This window comes from Sciurus carolinensis, chromosome 5 (genome assembly GCF_902686445.1).
Source record: "Sciurus carolinensis chromosome 5, mSciCar1.2, whole genome shotgun sequence".
NCBI classification, from domain to species: domain Eukaryota; kingdom Metazoa; phylum Chordata; class Mammalia; order Rodentia; family Sciuridae; genus Sciurus; species Sciurus carolinensis.
Genome location: NC_062217.1, coordinates 122,097,735 through 122,123,585, shown reverse-complemented (window position 1 = coordinate 122,123,585; position 25,851 = coordinate 122,097,735). Strand labels below are relative to the sequence as shown.

At 53.8% G+C, this 25,851-nt stretch overlaps 1 protein-coding gene across 9 annotated transcripts in view; it reads right to left on the bottom strand.

Annotated features, from left to right (window-relative positions):
- The window catches only part of Adamts14 (ADAM metallopeptidase with thrombospondin type 1 motif 14), a 77,678-nt gene that overhangs the window by 35,709 nt on the left and 16,118 nt on the right, over positions 1-25,851 (bottom strand). For all 9 annotated transcript variants that reach the window (XM_047553321.1, XM_047553322.1, XM_047553325.1 and 6 more), the window contains exons 3-4: positions 17,765-17,921; positions 13,366-13,556 (exon numbers count right to left, since the gene is read on the bottom strand). In XM_047553321.1, the coding sequence (XP_047409277.1) occupies positions 13,366-13,556; positions 17,765-17,921 (348 nt within the window). The remainder of the gene's footprint in view (positions 1-13,365; positions 13,557-17,764; positions 17,922-25,851) is intronic.

The following is a 25,851-nucleotide window of genomic DNA, read 5'->3' as shown; positions in this document are numbered from 1 at the left end:
TTCTGGAACCTTCTCCCCAGCACCCCCTCCCACTATCAAACACAGCTCGCAGACTTCTGGAGTGCAAAAAGGCTCCCTTGTTTCCAAATGTGGGTGGAGGTGCTCCCCATTCAGTAAACAGCTACAGGGCCAGGCAAGGGAAAAGGCAAGACCCCCGCCCTGTTCCCCTGTAACCTGCATGGCCAGGTTAAAGTTTCGTGGGTCAAGCTTCGTGGGTGTGGAAGCTCAGTTTCTGTCTTCCTCCTCCAAAGGCAGGATCACACTCCACTTCTAAGGCAAAAAAGCTTGAGTTTCAGCTTGTGGGGGCAGCCAGGCCTCCAGGGAGCCCCAGGGAGGGCAGCGGGCAACCTCTCTTCTACACCAAGACTGGCGTCTCCTTGGCAGAGTAGGGGTAGGAGGTGCCCAGAGAGAACCCTAGCTTCCCTCTCTCCTAGGGAACACTGCTCCCCAGGAGCTATGGAGCAGACTGTCCACCTCCTATGTGGCGGCCAGGCACAGCAGGTCTCAACCAAGGAGGGAAGGAGCAGGGGGTGGGGACAGTGCTGAGAAAGCAAGACCCTGGGTATTAAACCCACCTGTGCTCACACAGAAGCAAGGACACTAATTGACACTAAGGGCTGGCAAGCCTGCGGGTGCCCCCACTGACTCCTCCCAGCAACCTGCCCAGTTAGACAGATGTACTCACCCTCTTCTTTTCTTTTTCTTTCTTTTTTTGGGGGGTGGGGTACCAGGGATTGAACTCAGGGGCCCTTAGTCACTGAGCCACATCCCCAGCCCTATTCTGTATTTTATTTAGAGACCGGGTCTCATTGAGTTGCTTAGCGCCTTGCTTTTGCTGAGGCTGGCTTTGAACTCCCCATCCTCCTGCCTCAGCCTCCTGAGCTGCTGGGATGACAGGTGTGAGCCACTGCACCTGGTTCCCCCTCTTCTTTTCAATGGCAGGTTGAATATTCCTAATCTGAGAATCAAAAATCTGAAATGCTCCAAAATCCAAAACGATTCTGAGCACCAGCCTGATGCTCCAAGTGGAAAATTCCACACCTGGTTTCTCATAACAGGTCGGAGTCCAATGCAGGTGCACTCAAAATAGTGTATAAAATTACCTTGGGGCTACGTGTCTGAGATAAATCTCAAAGATAAATGAATTTCATGTTTAGACTCGCATCTCATCTCCAAGATAGCTCATTATGTGAATATTCCAAAATCCAAAATACTTCTGGTCCGAAGCATTCAGATCAGGGATACTCAATCTGCAATAAACCCTTAACTATAGAATAGGTTTAGATTTGTAGAAAAGTTGGTACAGAGATTGCCTATGCACCCTGCAACCGCTAGCAACACCTGTTACTATGGTGCATTTGTTACAACTACTGAGCCAATACTGACACACTGTTAAACAAAATCCATATCTTATGTAAATCCCCCTAGTTTTCCCCTAATGTCCTTCCCAACACGACCACCAGGGATTGGACCCAGGGGCACTTAATCACTGAGGACATCCCCCTCCCCTTTTTACATTTCTTTTAGAGATAGGGTCTTCCTGAGTTGCTTAGGGGCTTGCTAAATTGCTGAGGCTGGCTTTGAGCTCACGATCCTCCTGCCTCAGCCTCCCAAGCCACTGGGATTACAGGTATGTGCCACTGTGCCCAGCCTAATGTCCATTTTTGCTCCAGGGTCCCATCCAGGACGTGACACTGCATCTCGTCATCACGCCTCCGAAGATTGCTCTGGTCTGTTCCTCTTCCGTGGTGGTTTCTCAGACCTTCCTGGGTTTTGATGGCCTTAGTGGTTTTGTGGAGGACTGGCCAGGTCTTTTGTAGGCTTGCTTCAATTTGGGCAGGTTCTTCTCATGATCAGACTGGACTTCTGGGCTTGGGAGAGGAAGACCTCGGAGGTAAAGCACCATGTCCTCACACCGTGTGGAGGACACATGCTGTGACCTGACAACCCTGTGGAGGTTGACCGTTACCACCTTTCTGGGACAGGGTCGGTCAGTCAGGTTTTCCTTGCTATAAATTACTCCTTCCCCTCTTTCCCTACTGAACTCTTTAGAACAAAGTCGCTATGTGCAGCCTGCATTTAAGGAGTTAAATTCCACCTCCTTAGGAGTGAGGAAGCTTCATTAGGTTTTCAGAATCCTTCTGCACATACAATCTCATCCCGATTCACTTCCTTATCCGCATGGGCTCGGGGATATTAGTCTTATACTTTGGGTCATAACTTAATGCTCAGTTATTTATTTTGTTGTTCAGGTTGCCCAGTTCTGGCCCCTGGTGGCTCCCTCCATTGACTCCTGTGTCGCTTTACTGCACGCCATATTTTGGAGGCTTTTTGTTTGTTTGTTTTGGCTTTTTAGCTCTTTGTTACTTTCTGGCACTACAAAGTACTCCAGGCTCCTCCACTATATCCCCCACCCCTGTCTAGACTCCCCCATCTTTCCAAGGGTTCCAAGGAGAACAGTACTTTGCTTCTATTTTCATGCTGAAAAAAAGAGAAGCTTGCCGAAGGTCAGCAAGCACAGTCAGAGGTCAAGCCCAGGCTACTGAGAGCTGGCCTCACACACCTTCCCTAGTCACATGCTGCCTCGGAACGTGGACAGAAGTGGAGGGCATTGCTTGAAGGCAGGTGGGTGGCCACAATGACCTCTCCTGCCCTTCTTCAGGTCCATGGAGATGACAGCAATGCCGAGTCTCAGGTCCTTAGATCAGGCCTTCGTCTCTGCAGTCCTAACCCTTCTGACCACAGGACACAAGGACTCTGCAGACAGCAGACACCCTGGCTACCAGAGACACACTGCATTTCACCTGGTCTCAGATTCCCTTCTTTTCTTGCTTTTATACTCACTGCTGACAGGTGGCACTTATAACGTGGCAGATACGAGCTGTGCAAGCAGGAACCTCTTCCCTATTTCTGGTGGCTTCATGCAGCAACCACGACCTATCGTCAGTTCGGGCGATCACAGTCTGAGGAGGATGCCAGTCCTGGTGGCTGCCTCATGGACACCTCCTGTGAGACTGGCCGACACAGCACTGAGCTGGCAGAACGGGTGCTACGGCTCGGCTGGAAACACAGAGAGGACGTGGAGCCGTCACGCGCGCTGCCCTGCTCCTGACGCACGGCTGACTCTGCAGGCAGGAGCACCCTCTGTCAGCTCCGCTGAGTGGGCCTCAAACGCGCAGAAAGAGCCGGAGTCCCTGAGTTTCTCACGCCATCATGTCTGAATACGTACAAGAATAACAGGAGAAAAATCTAAGTCTATGTGAGGCTGAAAGGGCTCTTCTGATCGAATATAAAAATGCTAAGTGGTGGGGTTGGGCTTGTGGCTCAGTGGTAGAGCGCTTGCCTTACACGTGTGAGGCCCAGGGTTCGATCCTCAGCACTGCATATAAATAGCTTAATTAAATTTAAAAAAATGCTAAGTGGTGATGAAGTATTATAGCAGAGTTTAATTAGGAGCACATTTTTCTTTCTTTCTTTTTTTTTCTACAGGACTGGAGATTGAGCCCAGGGGTGCTCTACCACTGAGCTACACCCTCAGCCCTTTGGATTTTTTATTTTGAGACAAGGCCTTGCTAACTTGCCCAGGCTGACCTTGAACTTGCGATCCTCCTACTTCAGCCTTCCGAGTCACTGAGAATAGAGCATGTGCTACCGTGCCTGGTTTACTTTTTCCTTCTTAAGTACATGAAATAATGAGGCATCTGATTATTGTGTTGATGAGGTATGTTAAATAGGTGTTCACAACATGTGAACCTGTGTGTACACAACTGTATGGCATGGCACAAACAGGTACCCAAGGTGTTTCCCATGTGGCTGAGTAGAGATGTTCATGTGTGTATGCACGTGCTCAGGCATGCGCATCACACATGTGTATGAACGTGTATGCGTGTCTGTGCGTGGTGTGGATAGGCATCTGCCATCTACTGCTGCCTGTGGCCTGAGACCCCTGCCCTCACTGGTGCTCGGGCTGAGCCACGCTGTAGCCAGGCTGGGCGGGGTTTCCCTGGGGTCTGAACGCAGACCCAGTTGTGCCGCATTGGCAAGCCGTGTCTCTGTGGTCACTGGCGAGGTCTTGGAGACTGAGGTTGCTCTCATGGCTGCAGGAGGAGGGTGCTGGGTCACCTGATTTGTTTCCCGTTGATGCAGGTCCCCTCATCCAAGTTCATGACCGTGGTTCCGTATTTCAAAGGGCTGGTATGGGCTACCAGCGAGCAGGATCAGCTGCCTTTTAACCAATGCACTTCTAAAAGGTGTGGCTGTCTCCAGGCTCCCTGGAGCCTAGGCCAGCCGGGGCCATTCCCCTGAGATCCAGCTGCTCAGTCCTCCTCACACGCAGGCTGTTTGTGCAGGGTGGCTCCAGAAGGCACAGGGACAGAACCACCCAGCCCAACAGAGCCCCTTTCACAAGTCCTCAATGCTCAGCATTTATCCCCCACAACCTATTTGCAAAATGCAGCAGCCTTTATGTCTGGGGCTGGATGGCCTGTGCGTAAACAGAGGCAGCGTGGGGGCCGGATGCCTGAGCTCTGCCACCCCACCACAGCCGCGTGAGCTCACCTCTCTGAACCCAGCTGCACTCGTCTGTGTGTGTGGAGGAGGATGGAGGACGAAGGTGAGGGTTGTCACCAATCGGAGCAAGGGCTGGCCCAGGACATGTGCTCAGTCAACCAGCTCGGTAGTTTAAGACTCTGCTTTCCAGTTGGGGAGCCCTGTGGATCATCCCAGATGTGAGGTGAGGTGAGGAGTCTCACCTCGACAGGTGGGCTCCAATACAAGGAAGCGCTTGGTGGACATCAAGCTGTCTTTCCCTTGGTAGTACTCCTTAACATGTCTCTCGTGCCAGAATTACAGCCTGTCCTTTCTCTTGTGTAAGCAACCGTTCCCTGTCAGCGGTTTGTTTTGAAGATGTAAATACCTGCACAGCAACTGCACCAAATGCTTGACCTGCTGCCACTGACAATGTCGATCATTCTTGGGAGTGGGGAGCTGTCCTGTCACCACAAGAAGCTCAGCAGCTCTCCTGGGCTCCACCCACTAGATGCCAGTAGCATCCCACCTTCTCCAGCTGTAACAATAGTGCAGCAAAAATCTCTCCAGCTGGGCATAGTGGCACACACCCGTGATCCCAGCAGCTCCAGAGGCTGAGGCAGGAGGATCGTGAGTTCAAAGCCAGCCTCTGCATCTTAGTGAGGCCCTAAGCAACTCAGTGAGCCCCTGTCTCTAAATCAAATACAAAAAAAGGCTGGGGATGTGGCTCAGTGGTTAAGTGTCCCTGGGTTCAATCCTTGGTACCCCCCGCCTCCCCCAAAAAAACTCTCTGGACATTACCAATGTTGCCTGTTAAGAACCACTGCCTTGGGCTTGGGGTGTGACTCAGAGGTAGAGCACTTACCCAGCATGCAAGAGGCTCTGGGTTTGATTCTGAGTACTAAAAGAAAAAAAAAAAAGACCACTGCCTTAAAGTGAACATGAATGTGTTTTTGCCTCTAATAAAGCAGTGGAAAGTGTTTTTGGAGAGATAAAAAAAAAAAAAAAAAAAAAAAAAAGGACCAAAACAGTGAGGAGGAGGATTCACAGATTTGCATCCCACCAATGTCAGGGAAAAGGAGTCACTTTGCAGGTTTATCTACACCCCAAAGGAAAAGGTTTGTTAAGCACTCTCCCTCAGCACAAAAGCAGTGTTTTTTGGTGCCCCAAATCAGTCTTTATGATGATATTTGACACATATTATGTGCAAAAAATAAGTGCCACCTCCATAGGCTGAGACCACCAACATTGGAGACCATTGACATTGGCCCTGAAGCCTCCCGGGCCTGGAAGGGGTGTGGAGCTCTTCTGAGTAGGGATCTGAGTGGGTCCGCAGTAGATCGACAGAGCTGGTGGGACACTATGATTGGTAGAGGCACCAGCCAAGGTCTCTTGGGCAACTGGCCCCAACACCTTTGTATTGTCAGCCAGGCGAGGCAGGGTGGGGAGCAGAGACAGGTGGGCTGCCAAGGGGAGTCCCAGAGAGAATAGGCTGGAAGCTTCTGGCTACAGCCCATCTGGGTGAGGAAGGATGAAAGAACCTCTTTGTCTCTCTTCTTCCTTTCCCTCTGCTCCAGCTCCAGGCCCTGGATTCCCACATTCAAGGGGGTCCTCGCCCCAGACATTAGGTACAGCACCCCCACCCCCAGGCAAGGAGAGGGAGCCTGGTAGCACTGACGTGCATAGTCAGGAGCCAAGAACTGGAAGCTGCCCAGGGGAGAAGCTTTGGTAACTGACTGCCTCAGGGAACCCATCACAGGCAGACGCTCCTTCTAGAAAGACACTGCACTCTTCCCACCTCCCAGCTGTGAGCGGGGTCTTCCTTCTCCCCTCCTCAGAGCTGCTTAGGGTCAGCCCTGCAACAGCAGCAGGGCAGAGGGAGTGTGACCTTTGGATTCAGATGGATTGGGGCCCACAGCTGCCTCCGTCGCTCGTGAGCTGCGCAGATTCTGAGCAAGTGCTTAGCTCCCCTGACCCTCAGAGGCAAAAAGGACGGGCCACCTAAGGCTTCAGGTGAGAAGTCAAGGAGCTGAGGGTCAGTGCCAGGCCCGCAGGTCGCACAAGGCTGGCTGGAGCGGCTGCGGACCCCTCTCTCCTGCTCCATCCTCTCTGCCCCAAATCCGCCTGGGATGCACCATCGGGAACTCTTCCTCCTGCTCTTGATCCCCGAGTCCATGCTGTCTCACATCCTCTCCCTCCACAGCCAAACCTCCAGGAGCTCTCTGCTTGCCTCTGCCACCTGTCCCCGCGCAGCTCAGGTGGCCTCCACGGCCCTGCCTGCTGCCACTGGGCCTGGCCAGCGCACGCCTCACCCCGTCAGTCTCTGCCTCCCCCAAGGCTGGCTTGGCTCCAGCCCCTCCAGAAGACCTTCCTGTTCCCCAGTCTGCAGGAGCCGCCACCCCCTCTAAGCCCCTTAGGCCCTGTCCTCAGTGGTTCTCTAATTATTCCGGGGGACTGAGGCTTATCTGCAGCCAGGCCAAAGCTTCTAGAACTGAAGTCTACCTGTGTCAACAGGTACTCACTGAATGCTAGAAGCCCTCAGGAAAGTGACCTAATAAAATGGGTAAACTGAGGCACAGAGAAAGACAAGTCCACCCAAGGCCTACCCGATGAGCAGCCGTGAATATTTACAGCCCGTCTCCAAGTTAGAGCAAAAGAAAACCGGAAGGCAGGTCAGTGTCGGCCGGCTCTCACAGCTGCCCCTGATACCTGCGTGCCTGGGCCTTGTGGGGTGATCGCCAGCGCTTCGCAAATGGCTTCAGCCCCTCCTCCAGGCCAGCACAATAGGGCCATCCATCCTGGGAAGCAGAGCTCCTCTCCAACCCTGCCAATCCATCGTGGCCCCCAAAATCAGGATCAGAAATGGTCTCAGGCAGGCAGGCGCTGCCAAGCACAAGCCAAGGGACACCCCTCCAGGGGCCTGGTGAAGTCCCAAGGGAAGTGAGGTTTACAGCATTCCAGCCAAATAAAACCCCCACCCAAAGGACAGGATGAGCCATGGGTCCCCTGGGAGGGAGAGGCTGCCAGCCGTCCATCTGCTCACCTCCAGGTGCCGGAAGGCTGTTGGGCTGTCCCTCCCCTGGGCCTGGGAAGCCAGGACCCCACACCACCCACTCAACAGGTGGCAGGGCAGGTCTGCAAGTCCATCCCCATCTCAATGCCCGGGACCTACGGGCAGGGGCCTCCGGGAAGCATCGCCTCCTCCAAGTCGGCCTCCCCCGCCCCACGTCCCCCACTCACAGGGGCAGCCAGCAACAGCAGACAGCCTGGCCCGCAGCCCTCTGGAAGCTCTGAGAAGACGACTGCTCCCCTCCTCACCCTGCTCCTGGCAGGCAGAGGACCCAGACTGCCCAAACAGCAGTCTCCAGGGCAGGCCCTCATCGCACGCTCTCCAGGGGAAACTGTTTATGCTCCCTGGCCAAGCCTATGAGTCATGAGCTAGAGGTCAAGGGTCAAAAGCCAGAACATGATAACTGGGCCGAGAGAGCTGGAGTGAGCCGTGGGTTTACCCTCCTCCACAGTGAGGCTCTAAGGACATGAGGAGGGGCCCAGGGAAGGACAGATGGGCAGCTGGATTCCACACCATGGACCTTGAGGACCGACTTAGAAGGAACCTCCCACCCTCCCCTCTGCTATCCAGGACTCTCACAGCTCCAGATCTGACGGATCTACCAGATCCTTCTGAATCATCCTATATTTAGTCTGGGCAACTTTCAAAAGTGCATTTTGGCCCGTGGAAAGATATAGCTCCTTTTATGACCCATCAAAAGACCTTCACCCATGTCCAGTGGAAACCCCAAACTTTGGCTGGGGAACAAGTTCCCGTCCACTCCATGGCCTTCCTAGCAGCACTGCCTTCAACCCTGTGCCTCCAAAGTGGGTTTCACCCTTTACCACAGCCCCTGAGGACGGCCCCTCTACCCACCAGGTCACCTGAGCCCCCTCAGAACCTCTGGAGGTGGGGCAGCCAAGGGCACCCAGTGGCCCAGAACCCTCATGTGCAGCCCACCACACAGTAACCTCGGGGACCAGCACAGGGTCAAGGCCCTTCCAGGAGACATGCACCTCTCGGGGGTGCTTCTGGGGGCCACTCCTGGACTATGGGGAGCCACTTGGAACCTCAGTGGTAGAAAGATTATTTTAAGCTGAAGACTTGATATTCAATAGAGGCAGAAAGAAGCCTCCTCAGAGCTTCTCTCAGCGAGTTCTAGGAAATGAGGCCACCAGACATCCTCTTGGGGAGTTTCATGCCATAAAGAATGACCCTGCAGCCTGCACAAGCAGAATCGCCACACACTTCCTCATCGCCTCTGTCCTGAAAATCCACTGCCTGTCCTCCTCGGGGGCCTCTCCCTACTAAAGTAGGTATTTAAGTCCCACATTGAGGCCCACCTTCCACTCACTGAGCAGGCCTCCCAGACTGAAGGTAAGGCCCCCTCCCTGACACCTGGGTCAGCCCCTGGAGGCTGAGCTCTGCGTGGGCGGAGCAGAACCCCCACCCCAGGCGCGGGAGCTTAGCAAGTTACAGCCAGTCGGCTGCACCCCAGGTTCTGCATAAGAACATGAGGACACTCAGACCTTCTTAGGTTCTTGGGAGACTTGAGTAACTGAGGTCAAGCTTATAAAGAATCCAATTCTCAGAAAGCAGTTCTAATGATCGCTGCAGCGATTCCACTGGCAGCTGTCCGGTTACACTCAGCGCAGGGGCTCCACGAGCTACCTGAGTGTCCAGGGGTGGTCCAGGGGCGCTTTACCACTCCACTATCTTCCCAGCACCTTTCTACTCTTTATTTTGAGGCAGGGTCTCTCTCAGTAGCCCTGTCTTGCTTCGAACTTGCAATCCTCCTGCCTCAGCCCCTGGAGTCTCTGCTGCGGATTCAGAAGCTGGTGCCACCTCACCCAGAGACACTCTCCTTCTGTCTGCAGCCTTCACTGCTTACCTGCTGGCAGTGGCTCCTACTCCACCTCGTTCCCACATGCCGTGTTGGGCTCTGACCTGGTGGGCCCAAGCCAATCCTGCAGTCACAGCGGTGAGTCCAGGGGTGGCCATAACGTGCCCTGGAGGACCAGATAGGTCCCTTCAGCCTCTGGGTCCTAGGAGCAGGAAGTGCGAGCATCTTCACCATGGGAGAAAGCCTGTCTCCTGTTGGTTTCCATCACCAAGAACAGAGAGAGAAGGAGAGAAGGAGGACACAGTCCCGTGGTCCCCAGAGCTGGCCTGTCCTGCAGCTCTTACGTGAACTGTGGGCACATGAGCAGCTTCCTTCCGATAGGTCCCCTCTTTCGCTAAAGTTGGTGTGAGCCGAGTCTGCCCCTTGCAATCCCAAGAGCCCCGAACACCCACCCCACCCTGGCCAGCAGCCAGGAGGCCCACTGAGGTAGCAAGGCACCTGGTTCAGGGTGGACGACAACCAAGATCAGGCATGAGGCCAGCTGAGAGCCGAGCTGCAGAAAGCCTAGTCCAGCTTTCCAGAACAGCCAAGTCCTTAAGAAGCAGAGCAAGAGCATGCTCAATGGAGGTCCCCAGGGGCAGGAAGACCTGGAAGAGAGAGCCCCATCCAGCCCTGGCACTCTCTAGGCCCCCGCCCCAAGCTGGAATCCAGTCGGTGAGCCAGACTCCTCATACCTAGTCGGGCCTCCAACTCAGGGAGTGAGAACTTGAGCTTCAGTGGAAACTAGGCGGGGTCCACCGCCCAGCTCCCCACCCCCACTTCTGAACCAGGTTCTGAGGAAGCTGCTCCACAACACAGCTTTGCAGGTGACCAAGAGCCAGGCAAAACTGCATCTCCCCGCCAAACCCTGTCTTCGCTGGCGAGGTGGGCGTCTGGCCTCCCCGGGAAACACCAGCTGTTCCACGCGCGCATTTGCCGAATTCCTAATCCACCATCGTTTCTGCTCTTGGGTTTTCTTTTACAACATCAGCCTGATTCTCTCTTCGGTTGAAGTAATACCTTGAACACTATTTCTTTTTATTTCTGTAGCACGGTCATGATTTTATCTTCTTTTAGAAATTATCTCCTAAGACACAGAAGGACGCTGGGGCTGAGCCAGGAGCCAGCTCACACGCTCTGGGCCCTCTTAGGCATCCTAGGATACCCTCTGCCCTGTTCTCCTCATGGCCTCTCCCGTTTGCCATGGGCTGGCTCCAGGGGCCCAACCGGGCTCTCAGCTGGGCCTCCCGCCAATGGGCTCAGACCCCGCTGTGTGGTCTGGGCTGAGCTGCCATCCGTAGGCGTGAGTGGGGTCAAGTGTGTTCACATTCATGGCCGTCCTCTCTTCCTTCCTCTTCCTCGGGCAGCTCCTCCAGGGCGGCTTTGTCACATCCAGCCACAGGCTCCAGGCAGACAAGGTAAGTACCCACGTAGAGGTGTCCAGGGCCAGCTTTCCAGGGGCCTGCTCCTCCCCAGGCACCTGCCACTGGAGCTGATGTCAAGCCCCAGCCTTTGATCCAGGCCGGTGCTGTGGAGAGGAATCTGCTGCCCTGGGCTGAGGGTGCAGTTCAGGGGTGGAGCGCTTGCCTAGCATGTGTGAGGTCCTGGGTTTGATCCCCAGCACCACTGAAGAAAGAAAGAATAAAAGAAAAGAAGGAAGGAAAGAAGGAGGGAGGGAGGGAGGAAGGGAGAGAGAAAGAGGAGGGGAGGGGCGGAGGGGGAAGCCAAAGGAAAAAGAAATTTGCCTTCTTTCCCATGTCCTGTTCCTCTCAGACGCTATTCGCTTCCACATTTATCAACCGCCTGTCAGGTCTCAGATACCACGTCGGGTGCCACTAGGATTCCAGAAGTACCTCCCCTCAAGAAACTCACCTCCAGAGACGCAGGCAAAGAGCAACTTACACACACGGACACAAAGACAAATAACAGAGCTAATGATAATGACAGGCACCATCACCAGGGCACCTGCAATGAGCCAGGAATATGTTAAATACTGAATGCATCTTTAACCTGCACGAGGAACCCAGGAGTAGATACGCGTCGGGACATGGAGGTGTGGAGGGATTGACATTAGCAGCGCTAACTGGAATCCCATTCCTCCCTCTGCAAAACTGTCTTTCACTCACAGTGACTGGTTCAAAGGGCAGGCATGTGACCCCAGTCAGACCAGAGTCCTGCTGGGAATTTCCCCCCCGGAATTGGAAGAGAAACTTCTTTGGTCTCTGGCCAGGGCGCTGTGTGGGTAGGAGGCGGGCTCATGCTGCTAATGGCCAGAATCTTTCTTGTACAAAAGTCAGTCAGAGAGAATTAGGGTGTCACAGAGAGAAAAGGAGACCCCAAAACAGAGTCCATACGAGCCTCCACTTCCAATAACTCTTCAGCCAGCTCCAACCAGTCTCTCCTACAGTTCGACTGGAGAACCAACTAACTACCCTGTTTTTCTTCATCTAGATTCAGTTGACTTCACCACTTGCAATCTACAGAATCCTAAGCAAGGCAGGTGTCCTTGCTCAAGGTCACACAGCCCATACGGGGCTACTCTCCCAGAAGCCACCTCGCCTAAGCTGCAGCCAGGTTATAACCCAGGCAGCAGCAACAGCGCCCCGCTGGTCATTACCTACAGATGTCTCCAGGGGGCCTGGTATGACCATGGGGTTGGTGATGCTCCTCAGTCCTTCAGTTCCCGGAGTGCGTCACCCTCATGTCACTAGTCACATCATTATCATTAATGGCCACTTACAGAGAGCTTGTGCTCCACGAGGGGCCATGCTGAGCGCCATGAGCCTCATTTAATCTGCCCCCAAACCTCTCAATGCTGCTTTAAAGTGCAGATGGAGGGGCAGAGGGTGTGGCTGGGTGCTTCTGTACCAGGGTTCTCCACCAGGGTCCCGACAGGAGGGCCTGGGGTCCTGCACCTCTGCAGCGCTGGGCCCTGACGGGCTGTTTCCACCTTGGGTCTCACTTCACCAGCTGGTCCCCCTCCTTCCCAGGGCCATGGCTACAGACACCCGGATGAAGGCATCTGGCCAGAGGAGAAGCAGCGCGAGCTCCACCACCAACACTTGCTCTCTGCGTGCCCTGGTCTCTGCCCCTCAGCTCTGGGCTGCAGACCCGTTGCCCACAGGCTGAACGGGGCGCAGAGGTAAGTTTTCTTTGGCATCCACAGTGGTCTTTCACTTTAACATTTAAAAATCTGGAAGTTTTACTTAGATATGTAGATGTAAACTTTCCATAATAACTTTTTTTTAAAAATACCTTTTTAAAAAAAATACATTTCTAACTTTTCTTGAAAATTTGGCCCTTGGTATGACCAGAGCCCCACATCTGCAGGACAGATGTGACAGATAAGAAATCAGAGGGTAATAATAAGCAAAGTAAGGATCCCTTATTTGAATGGTTGGGACCAGAGTAGCACTGAGTAGCAATGGCCCCCTTGGCACAGGAGGGTCTCACCACAGATCTGCCGCCAGCCTCTCTCTCCTTGTCTACATCACAGCCTAGCCTGGGTACGGGAAGCCCTCCACAGACGGATGGCTCTCTGCTGTCTCCCAGCTGAAATGGACATTTTCTTAAGGGGATGAATCTCAGGAAGGCCCTTCAACTCCTGAGCAAGCAGGGCCACAGCCAAGTTTGAGCCAAGTTCTAAATGGTTCCTCCCCAGAACCTCCTGTCCACAGGCTCCTGTGCTGAGGGCCTGGGCACCCCCTCAGCACAGGCACGTGCACACAGCCTGGGACGGACGTGGGGCCAGCCCGGGCAGCCAGGCCACCGCCCGTGGCTGGGGAGGGTTTGCAGTCTGGCTAGGAAGCAGGCAGTGACTCCTCCGCACCCTCCCTGGGAAACAGCAGGCCCGAGAGGTCAGCACGGACGGCCAGGCCCGCCCACCACAGGGCACGGGGACACTCACGATGTTCATGAGGGTGAGCACGTAGTTCTGCACGTGCTCCTTGCCATGGAAGCGAACCACCGAGTCGTCCACCGCCAGCAGCACCTCGATGCTGTAGCTGCCGGGCTTGGCATGGCGCCGCTTCCGCTCCGCGTCGCCCAGACGGTCCCCCAGCAGGCCCAGCAGGTTGGGAAGGTCGCCCAGGCCAAAGGCTGGAAGCAGATGGGCAGAGAGTGAGGCTGTGCTGCTGGGGGCACTGATTTCTAAGGACACCCGTTCATCCACAGTGAGGGGAGAGTCCCAGAGCCGGGCCAGGGCAGGGAGGAGGGCACCCTGCACCCCACGGGCACCACGGCGAGTCTACGGGAGGGCCCACCCTCCTTACATGGATGGGTGGTGGGTGGGCCGTAAATGGGGGTCCCTGCCCTTGAGTCCACAGCCTGGTGGAGGCGACACAGAAGAAATCAGATGGGAACAATCAACAAGGTGAGGATCCCTTATTTGAAATGCATTCGGAATTCAAAAATTGAGTATGACAGGCCCTGAAGGCCATGGTGTCTAAGCCCACCAGTGAGTGCATCAGCTCGCTCACACACACATCACTAGGAAAAAAGAGGGACAGCCCCTAAGAGGAGAGAAGAAGGGGCAAGTACACTCTTCAGGGAGTGGGGAGAAATAACAGCCATCCCAAGACATGAGCAAGTGAAATACTGGACTTGACCCTTGGGAGCCCTCCCTCCCAGGTCTATCAAACAGAGGTTCAGAGAGGTTAGCTGATTCACCCTCAGTCACACAGCAAGTTAAAGGCAAGAGCCCAGATGCAAACCCATGTCTCTCCCTCCTCCATTACCACACCATACGAAGGCCCTCCCAGATTTCCCTCCCAGCAGACATGTGGGGAATTAAGGAGAAAGAGAGCTGACATTGGCCATAGATGTTGGAGATGTCTCAGCCACATTCTTCTATGTGTCCCTCCTCCTCAGGCCCTCCAGGCACAGCAGGAGGACCACGAGACCTGGGAAGCTTAGAGGAGCCCACCCAAGAAGCCCCAAGTAAATATAAAATGGTGCAGTTGCTTTGAAAGAACAATTGGCAGTCCCCCAAAAACCTGAACCTAGAGTTACCATATGACCCATTAATTGCACTCCTAGGTACATACCCAGGAGAACGAAAGCATATGTTCACATAAAACTTGCATGCAACACTCACAGAAGCATTGTTCCAATAGCCAACGTGGAAACAATCCAACGGAGCCTCAATAGATGAAGGGATAAATAAGTAACTAAAAGGTGGTATATTCACATAATGGAATATCACGCAGTCATAAAAATGAGTGAAGTATTAATACACACCATAACGTGAAGGAACCTTGAAAACATGCTAAGTAAAAGAAGCCCGTCACCAAAGGCCACATGTTAAATGATTCCTTTTGCAGGAAACATCCTGAAGAGGAAATCCGTAGAGATAGAAAGTTGCCAGGGACCTAGAGAGGGAGAAACAGAAGTGACTACTAAAGGGCATGGGGAATTTTACGAGGGTGAAGGAAATGTTCTGGAATCAGAGACGGGTAATGGTTGATAACATTGTGACTGCAGAAAAAAAACTGAATTGAATACTTTAAAATCGTTAAAATAGTGAAGAATAATTTAATTTTTTTAAAGCAGTAGCAAGTTGGGCACAGTAGACATGCCCGTAATCCCAGCTACTTGGGAGGTTAAGGCAGGAGGATTGCAAGTTCCAGGCCAGCCTCAGCAACTTAGTGAGACGCTGTTTCAAAATGAAAAACCAAAGAGGGCTGGGGGTGTAGCTCAGTGCTAGGGCAGCCCTGGGTTCCTGGGTGCAACCCCAGTGCCACAAATAAATAAATAAACAAATGGCGGCAGCAGCCCTGAGCCCAGGCTGGCTGGCCACCCCTGAGGATGGGCTGCCCTAGCATCTGGAAGCCCCAGGCCTGGGACAGGGACAGAGCCCTGGCCACAAGAATGCATGCCCTGATCATGCCCAGCTCCCCCAGGGTGACCCTGGGGGAGGGAAAGGGGTTGCAGAGAGCAGGTCTGGCTTGAAGAAGAAAAGGCGGTTGGGGGCGTCCAGAGCACAGCTCTGGACAGGGCAGGGTCCTCGGGAGCCCCGAGGGAATGGAGAGAGCAGGGTGTGCACCAGGAGGCCCCGCCACGGGCAGTCCCATCTGGACTCGGGAGGGTTCTGATCTCCCGAGCCCTTGAGGCAGCATGGCCGACCTCCACTTCCAGGCTTCTCAAAGACGTGTGAGAGTACGTGAGCGTGCAGAGGGGCGTGCTAGCATGTGTGAGCACGAGTGGGGGTGGGCAGATGAGAGCGCGTGGGTGTGCCAGTGAGTGTGTTAGTGTGCAGCAGTACACCAGCATGCGTGCAGTGTGGGGCTTCACCGGTACACGGTGGTGTGTGTGTGGAGATAGGTGTGTGTGTGTGTGTGGAGATAGGTGTGTGTGTGTGTGTGGAGATAGGTGTGTGTGTGTGTAGATAGGTGTGTGTGTGTGTGTGTGGAGATAGGTGTGTGTGTGTGTGTATGTGCGCGCGCACACGCCCTCTTCAGGAAGCAGCAGCTGAGGCCATACCCTGAGTGCCAAGAGAACGCCCAAGTTCCTGGGCGTACATCAGAGCCCTTCACAGTGGGGGCCCAGGAAGGGGGAAGCCCCTCTGTGGACACAGCTCAGCTAGCAAGCCTGCCTGACGGAGCCCTGAGGCTCCCCTCCCACCTCCCCACCACGGGGAGAGGAGCCCGGGGGTGGCCAAAGACCATGAAGCCCGAGTGTCTGCCCTCCAGGAGCAGAGGAAGGAGCAAGAAGCATTCCAGGGTCTGGCGGCCTAGGGAGCGGGCACCTGCACGGACGGGGACGGGCAGAGATGGGGGTGCCCAGGCCGAGGCAGAGTCCTCCTAGGCCTGGCTGCTGACTTGGCTCTGGGCCATTCCTTCCTTAAGGGCTAAGAAGCCAACCCAGAGCCTAAAGAAAGCCTTTCCTCTCAATTCAGCAGGTGACAAGGAGAAAGGCAGGCCCAGGAACGTGTCCCCACACGCAGGGTTCACACCCACTGCTGCCCTCAAATCGGAACACGGGTATGCAAGAAAGTCCTCTATTGTCCCTTGTGTTTCTGAGGAAGGGCCACAGACGGGCCGGCCCACACGAGCTTCAGCCAGGCAGCCTGGGGTGCAGAAGAGACCCGTCCCAGTTCCCCCACACCTGAACCCCGACCCCAGGAGCTCCACACCTCAGCGTCCTGCCGCCAGCCTGTGGGCAGATGAGGAGCATCCCCCCAGGTCCTGGTGGTGGAGCTGGACTTCCCTGAGGCTCTCCCCAGGAGGAGGATTGTGGTCTATTGATTCAGAACTGGCCTCAAATAAAATGAGTCCAAGAGAGACTTAGGGCTCTTCCCGGCCATGGTGGGGGCAGTGCCCACCACCAGCTGGCTCCTGAGCCCCAGGCCTGCAGAATCTGCTGTGGTTCCTCTTCTGAGTGACACTCAGGGAGCAGCTGGGGCTTCAAGGAAGGCGTTGTGTGTGGGGACAACTGGTTTCCAGGCATTCCTTCACGGGGGGCACAAGGGTGTGGCCCTCCCAGATTCCACCCAGGCCTCGTCACCAACCCTTGGCTGAAGGGGCTTCATGAAAAAGCTGAGTTTGACCTGAAGTTGGCCACGGGCCCAGGACCAGCACCTGTCACACGCGCCGTCTCATCCGCTCATCCTGGGTCCTGGGCACAGCCTGTGTGCAGGCCCCTGTGCTGGCCACCAGGATGCAGGGGTGCCCACCCCAACACGCCTCTAGGAACTACAGTGAGACCTACCATTTATGAAGCACCCACTGTATGCCAGGTCCATGCTGGGATTTCTAGATTCACTCTCCTCCATACAAATCGTGATTAGCAGGTAGACAGTGTCCCCCCCACTTCGCTGACTGGGAAAACCAGCTCAGAGACATTCAGGAACTTGGCGAGGGACAGAGTTGGAGGCAGGAATTTGAAATGGGCCGCAAAGCTGACCGTAATGGCCTGACATCAGGCCACTTCCGCAAGCACCTTAAGAACTTCCCTCCTGTGACTTCTACAGGGTGGAGCGAGCAGGTTTCTGGGGAGAGAACTAAGTGAGGCCATTCCACCTCTGCCTTGCTCAGAGACAGCCTTGGGAAGGAACGCCGAGCCCCTCGGAGAAGTCCAGAGTACTCAGGATCCCGGGTCAGGACCTAAGTGGCTTCTCTAGCCCCAATGCCTGCTAGTTATTGAGGTTCCTTCAGCCCATTGGGGTTTCTCTGCTGGTACAGCAGGTTTAAGTGGCCCAGTCTCATTTTACAGATGAGAAAACTGAGGTCAGACGCTAGGAGATAAAGGCCAGAAGTTACCCCAGAAGTGTAGACAAAGGTGGCTTTGGGGCCCCGCCCACATCCTACCTTCATTGTGAAGGTCCCCGTGAGGTTCTGCCCAGTCCCGCTGGACGGCTTCCCGGCGGTACACCACATGTGTCCTCCCGCGGGCCTCCTTCTCCTGCTGCCCTCGCTCCAGAGGCTCGATGAAGTAGTCGGAGCTGTCTGTGCGGATGAGGCCCGCCTGGCAGGGAGGCGGCCGGCAGGAGGAAAGAAAGAGAAGAGGTGTGAATGAACAGGACGCAAGACAGGTGGGCGTCCGTGGATGCAGTGTGTCCTCGGACAGGTCTCCTGGGCCTGGAAGCCTGGATCCAGAGAGTTCTATGGCAGGGAAGGGGGGTGCGCAGGAAGCTGAGTGGGGGGCACATTTATAATGCTGTGTACCCACGGGGCTCTGGTAAGATTTCATTGGAACAAAGGGTCAGTTGCTTTAAAAGTGGGAGAAGCATGAATGTCACAGGGGATGAGCTCACACACCAAGGGCCACATCCCTACCCAAAGCACATCGGGTGGCTTTGGCCTTACCCTAGAGCTGAGGGGGAGATCCTGGCAACAGAGGCCGATTACCTCTAAAGTGGGCAGTGACCCCCCTCCAGTGAGAAGTGCCTGTTTCAGAGGTAAAGCAGGGTGCCCCTAGACCAGGGCAGGGGCCAGCTGCTCCCCAAGGAGAAACGAGCCAGGATCGCACACAGGACCACACATTCAGTTTTCCATCTAATTTTTTGCACGCATCAAAATATTCCCTTAAAAAAAAAATAAAAGCAGGTGTTGGCTATGGAAATAAAAACATAAAAATATAATCTTGGCCAAGCCCAGCAAATGTGATATTAACCACCAAGGAAGGCAATAATCAAAGGGGCCAATAAAACATAGAAATAGATGTGTGTTAATATATGTGTGTCTGCAAATGCGTAGACATGAGCACACACACGCCTCGTCTGTGTTAGACCAGCCCACCTACCATGGTGCATGGAAAATAGTAGGTGATATTTAATAAATACATATGTGTTGGCTCAAATATCCATTGAGCACCTACAACATATGGGACATGGGGCATGTCACCTTGAACACAAAGCCAACCATGAAAGAACATTTTTATAAGTCAACTGCACCTTGGCCATTGGCACTCCATTTTCTTTTGGTTTCTTGCTCATAGGGGTCACCGAGGCTGGCCTTGACCTCTTCATCCTCCCATCTCGGCCTCCCAAGTAGCTGGGATTACAGGTGTGTGCCCCACCTGGCTTTGAACTCCCTTTTTAAAGCAGTCACGTTAGTCAACTTGATTCCACCCATTTCCCCAGCTCGGCCTGTTCTGGAGCTGCATCTTGGGGAGTCCCTGCAGGTCCATTGAACACCCACCCCAGCAACACCCCAGCTGTCTAACACCCTCTCATATGTGTTGATGAAAATGAAAACACCCTTCTGGATCAAAACCAAGATGGCAGCCTTCCAGAGCTCAACACAGTCCCCAGCAGGAGGCCGAGAATCATTCCAGGGAAAATGGAAGCGCTATTGTAATGAATCCACAGCTTCCCCAGGAACTATTTCATCAGATGATATGCAACGGTGTGCAAAAGTCCTGGTGTCCTTGTTAAAATGTCGGCATCAAACCTTATACTGAGCCAACGTCCTGCCAGTGCTGCGGTGGGGCGTGACCAGGGATCCCAGAGGCAGTCCTGCAGGACGGGCATGCATAAGGCTACTGGTTGCAAGAACTAGAAACCCAACTCGAACCCCTCTGGCCCAAAGGGGAATGTGTTGGCCCCACGACAAATCCCGGCAGGGACAGGGACTGGAAGTAAAGACACAGATGCCCTCGGCTCCCCCAGCATCAGCTTCACTTCTCTCCAACAGGCTACGTAACTCCCATGCTTGCAGACACACCTCCACTCTGCCACCGGAGACGACGGCACCCTCCCTTCACGCTCCCATGAGCACAATCCAAGGGAGGGCTGTGGCTGGCCCAGGTTGAGTCACACAATCGCCCTGGCGTTGGCAGTCACTGCTAGACATCCACAGCCAGAGGACGGGGGTAAATGCAGGGGAGACGGGAGAAACTGGCAGGGCTTCTAAAGCAGCCCACCTAAGATGGAGAGCTAGGTAGAGGATCCCTTGGGCCAGGGCGTAGAGGCATAAGGGACAGTGTTGGTCAGATCCCAGGGCCTCTGCCACCTGCAGAACCTCCCAAGGGAAGCCGGTCTTCCCTTGGGAAGCAGGACTGGAGAGCAGAGGGACAGCTGTGGTCTTCAGGCCCAAGGCACACGCCAGAGCCACTGCAGCCCTGAGGACATGACGGCTTCTGAGGAGACTCCCAGCCACACCCCTCACATCCCATCCTCCTTCCGGCACCGGTGTCTGAAATGGAGGTGGGAGGCCATTCCTGCCCCCGGAATAGGCAAAGCAAGAGAGCCTCTCAGCCCAGGCCCACGTGTGCCCACTCATCCAACCAGAAGGACCCAGAAGAGTAGACCCTCACACCTCTCTGAAGCAGGCTGACAGGAAGAACCCTCCAGAAGAGAAGGCAGAAGGCTCCACCCGACCCTCTGGGCCCACACTGGCCATCTGGCCACGGCCCTCCTCTATCCTGGGACTTAGTTAACCAATGGCCCAAAGGGGTCCCTTCCTTCAAAACCCAGCACTCCCTGCCTTGAACCCACAAGGCCTCATTAGTGGAATGCAGTTTAGAATGGTCTGGGTGGCGCAGGGCTGAGTGTAAGCCACTGCCTTCCCACCCACATCATGCACCACAGACCTTTCTAGAACATCCTGCTTGCCTCAGTCTGAAGCTTCCTGCCTCGACAACAAATCCAGCAGGGGCTCTTCTTTTGCTTGGATGCCTCCCAAGACAGAGAGCTTCCTCCCTCACACAGCAGGCCACTGCTCACATTTTCCCGAGCTACAGAACACACCTTGCATTCCACCCTCTATAAACAGTCTTACTGTCACTGTTATTATTAATAATAGGACCCACCACTTATGTTTATATGGCCCTGTGGCACAGGCACTAATATTAGGCCCATTTCACGGATGAGCAAACAGAAGTTCAGACAGATGAAATAATTTGCCCAGTCACCCAGCAAGGGTCAGCACTAGAACAGGAACCCAGCTCTGGGCGGCTCTTAACCACTGTGTTCTATTACCTCAGATCACCTCTGAGCCTGCCGCTGCCCTCATGGGCCACTGGGCACAAGGGGACATTCCTTTCCTAATCCCACATACAGATCCCTGGGCCCCTGTGCTAGTGTGCCGGTCAGAGTAGGGATGCGCACTTCCCACTCCGGCAAAACCTTTCCGGAAGCCGGCCTACCTCCCAGCACTGAGGTGAGAAGAGGGGACTCCCAGCACATGACCCCAAGAAGAACGATTCCCTCCTGCTTCTCAGGTGGCCTCAGTCTAAAAGGATTCTCAGCCCCACAGAGCCCCTCGGTGTCCCCACCTCAGCTCTTCTCCCCCAAGGTGGAATCCACAGGCTCCTAAGTCTGGTCCAGCCTCCCTGTTCTCAGGCCTCACCCAGAGGATGCTGAAGAATCTGCCTCCCCTTAACTGTTTAGGACCAACGAGCCAAGCAACCGGGGAAATAAGTTTCTAACTTTCCTTGTGGCTGTGCGTCCTACCAGCCTTTCCAAGGATCAAGGGCAGGCCTTCCCCAGAGATTGTCCTTGTCCATGGGTGTCTGGCTCCCCTGGGCCTCAGAGACGCTCCTCCTGGAGAGAGGATGGGAAGGTGAGCTTGGCCCTAGTGACAGCTCCAGTTATTATTAAATTGCATCAAGAACTCCAAGGTGTGACCCACCTGGGCGGCATGGGCCCAGCCCTTTTCCCACAGACCTTGGTCTCCCCTCTGCACAGTGAGAGGTTTGGCCCACGTTCCCTTGAATCTCTGCCCTGGCCAGGAAACCAGGCACCACACGGGGCAGACAGACTGGCAAGGAGAACTTTCTGGCTCCCTGCCTCTTTACTAAATCACTCCCATTTCTTTCAATTTATGAGATGTTTATATTTCTGAAAAGTGGTGGTTAATTTTAAAGCACTAAAATCAAATCAAATTTCTGGATAAGAAATCAAGAACAAGGGGGAATATAAATTCTGGTAGGCTGGAAAATAAAAGCCAGCCGTATCTATTCCCACCGCCTTTTTAGCAAACAGTTCATAAGTAGGAAATACGCACTAGAAAGGCTCTTTATGCAATAAAAACAAAACAAAAAAAAAATCACTGATGACACGCCATGGAGCCACATACCACACGGGCCCTGGGCCAATCTCTCCAAATGGAAACTCTCCATGAGCAGGCCTGGCCACCCCCAGCCTCGCTCTAAACTCCTTTTCATGTGGCTGTTCTGCGGTATCTTTCCTGGGAGGTGTGGCTGATTGGGGGTCAGGGTGGGGAGGACTGTTTACTGTGACTAGTGACATCGTTTCAGCAGTAATGGCAACAGCTCCGTCAGCCTCTTGATCCAGAGGCCTCTGGGCCACACTATCTGAGGTTTTCCGTTCTACGTTCCCCTTGGGAGGCCCCAAGTCCAGGTGTAATTCCAGGGCACCTGAAGAAGACCTGGTTCCATGGTAACTGGAGAGGTGAGGGCTGGCTTAGATATCGCCTTGTGTTCTGCTGTGGGCCTCACTGAGCAAGTCAGGTTGGTCACCAGATGGCTAGGATCAGAATGAAGTCTCCAGTGTTTTAGCGCATAATGGAAGCCAAATTATTTTGAGATCTGGACATACGTGCACATGTGCCTGTGCAGGTGTGTTTATTTCTAAACTTGCATGTGCATGCTTGTAACTTAGAAGGCAAGTAGATCTCTAGGGATACCAGAGGAAGAGAGCCACAAGGACTGAGGAACATTCTCAGATGGATCAGAAATCCAAGCTTAGACATGCGCAGGTCTCTAATGCCACCGTCAGGTGCAGAGACAACGAGGAACAACTTAATCTACACTCCAGATAGGTCCAGATGGCTCTGAAAGATAGCTATATGCCCTCTGGGAAGGGAACATCTGAGTCTCCTTGCTGTCCCCTTGAATTTCCCACCTTCTCCAAGAGAGGAGACCCATTTCAAGATGGCAGCTCGGTGGAGCCAGTGACCAGGTGGGCTAGGGTTCCTCTTCTTTTCCCTTGCATGGCTGGCCTATCTTTGGCCTCTCAGAAGAGAAAGATGCAGGAAAAGTTGCCTCCTGGCCAATCATCTACCACCTCCTATGGAGAGCGCATCCCCTCCTGAACTTGTTCCAGAAATTTTATCAGATGGGTTTTATTGCCACGGGGAACCTTTGGCCAGCTGTGCTATCTCAGGTTCTAAGCTTCCAGAAAATCTAGCTTTGAAACTGTTCCTCTGTACAAAATGGAAGAGAACTAGAGTCTGGGGTGAGGAGCAGGAATGGTTTCCACCAGATTCCTGAAGGAGCAGCTGGGTCTCCCCCACCCCAGCACCCTGTATCCGCCCACATGATCCCAGCCACTTCAACCTCGCTCTCTCCCTAGACCACGTGTCTCCTGTAACTGCTAAAACCTCAGCCACCTTGAGTGTAGCGTCTCCTTCCTTCCACCACCGTCTGGCTCACCCGCCCCCAGCCCAGCTGACCCCTACCCCCACCGAGTCCTCACCTCCCCGCCTGCGTCTCACACCTCCTGTTCTACGTGCACCATGATTCTCGGACAAACACCCTTAACTCTCTCCCCCAACCCCATCCTGCTCTCCCAGAGAAGCTCCTCTGCCCTGGTCCAGCCCAACCACACCCCTACTTCACGGTCACGCGCTGACGGAGGTGACATGCTGGTGTCCTCCGCTCTCACTTGAAGCACAGCCACACATCTCATGTGTGCATGACACTGGCCGGGGGTTCTGCTGCAGTCCCACGGTGCGTGTCTGTGCCAGGTCTCCCCAGTGCCAGACTGCCAGCACTGCCCCCAGCCCCAGACTTGGAGGCTCCCACCACCTGGCTGTGAACCCACCTCCCCCACTGGGCCCTCCCCTCCTCTCCTCCACCCTGGGCTTAGGGTCGCCTCCCTCTCACCTCCTCACTCAGCTCCTGCAATCAGCACCCCTCTTCCCAGTGTCACCGTGCTCCCCTCTGTTAGACTATTGCCACCCACATCCAGGAGCACTAGAGGATCCCCCATTCTCTCGACTCCTTCCCTCCTGTCCCTGGCCAGCTGTTGCCCCAGGACAATTCGTCCCCCAAAGCAGAAAGAGCTGTGTACACCCACTGCCTCTGTGTCCCATGGACTCCCTCTACCCACCCCAAATGACTCCTAGAGCCACCACTTCCTGGAAGCTACTCACCTGTGACCACTATGTGACCAAAGCCAGCAATCACTTCTTTTTCCTGGTCTCCTCTAACCACAAACTCTCCCTGGGCACCTCCTCAATCCTGGCTTAAGAGACTATGTTTGCAGATGATTCCCAGACTACACGTGCAGCCCCGACTCCTCCAGACATCCTCACGTGATTCCCCGGTAGCGCCCTTGAGGGAGACCCGGATGGCACTCTGGGTCTGACTCCCAGACTCACTCCTTTCCTTGTCTTCCCCGTCTCTGCAAATGGCACTACCTTTTGGCTCAAACCAAAAATTGAGGGGGAAACATGAGCCCAAGGATCCAATCCCCCAACCTCCAGTGATTTCCTGCAAAATTGGTTCAGCTGAAAGCAGCTCCCAAGGCAAACTGCAGGGTGCAGACCCTCTGAGGAGTCACGCTGGGCTGCTGTCTGCGATTCAGGACAAGTGAGGGGCAGCCTCACCCGACACCCTGGGACAGGCTCCTGCCAGGACTCTTCAGGATGGTCCCATCCCTCCTCCCCCACGTGTCCTCTTGTCTGTCTAGAGCATGCTGGGATTGATGGGGTGGGGGTGCAAAAAGACTCAAGACCAGCCTCTGCTCTCAAAGTAAGGGACTTGGATCTGGAAAACATTTTAACAACTCTTAAAACTCGATAATTAAAAGACAAATAACCCCACTTAAAAATGGGCAAAGGATCTGAATAAACACGTCTCCAAGGAATATATATATAAATGGCCAATAAGCACAAGAAAAGATGTCCAGTATCATTAGTCACCAGGGAAAGGCCAATCAAAACCACAGCAAAACACCTCATACCCACCGGAACAGCTGGAGTCAAAGTTAGATAACAACAAGGATGTGGAGAAATCAGAACCCCCAGGCATTGCTGGTGCAAATGTAAAATGGTGTGGTCACTTGGAAAACAGTCTGGCAGTTCCTCAAATGATTTAATGGAATTACCGCATGATCCAGAAACTTCACTCCTTGGAATAACCCAAAAGAAACAAAAACATATGTCCACACAAAACACAAAACCGCATGGGTGGATGTTTAAAGAAGCATTACTTCCAGCAGCCAAAAGGTGGAAACCTACATGCCCCTCAGTGAAAGAACACAGAAACCAAGCCTGGCATATCACACGGTGAAATATTACCTAGTCGTGAAAAGGAATGAAGTACTGAAACACGTCACTACATAGATAAACCTAGAAAACACTATGCCAAGTGAAAGGAACAGACACCGAAGACCATATATGAGTGCATTTATATGAAATGTCCAGAATAGGGAAATCTATAGAAAGTAGATCAGTAGTTGCAAGGGGCTGGGGTAAGGAGGGGTTGTGGGGATAATAACTAAAGGGCATATATTTCTTTTGAGCTGATGAATATCTTCTAAAATTGACTATGGTGATGGTTGCATGTATCAGTGAATATAATAAAATCCATTGATTGTACACTTTAAACAGGTGAGTTACATGGTACATGAATTGCATCTCACTAAGGTTGTTAAAAAAAAAAAAGATAGGCAGAGGCTGTGGCACATGCCTGTAATCCCAGCAACTCAGGAGGTTGTAGTAGGAGGATCACAAGTTCAAGGCCAGCCTCAGCAACTTAGCAAGACCCTGAGCAATTTAGTGAGACTCTGTCTCAACATACAAATAAGAAGGGCTGGGGATATAACTCAGTGGTTAAGAGCCCTGGGGTTAAATCCCTGGTACCAAAAAAAAAAGAAAAAGATACACATTAGCAAGAAGAGAGACACACAGCACGTAGGTTACCCGCCACCATGCAGCGTGAGTCAGCGTGGCTCAGTTGAAAGCCTGCAGACGCTGAGATTCCA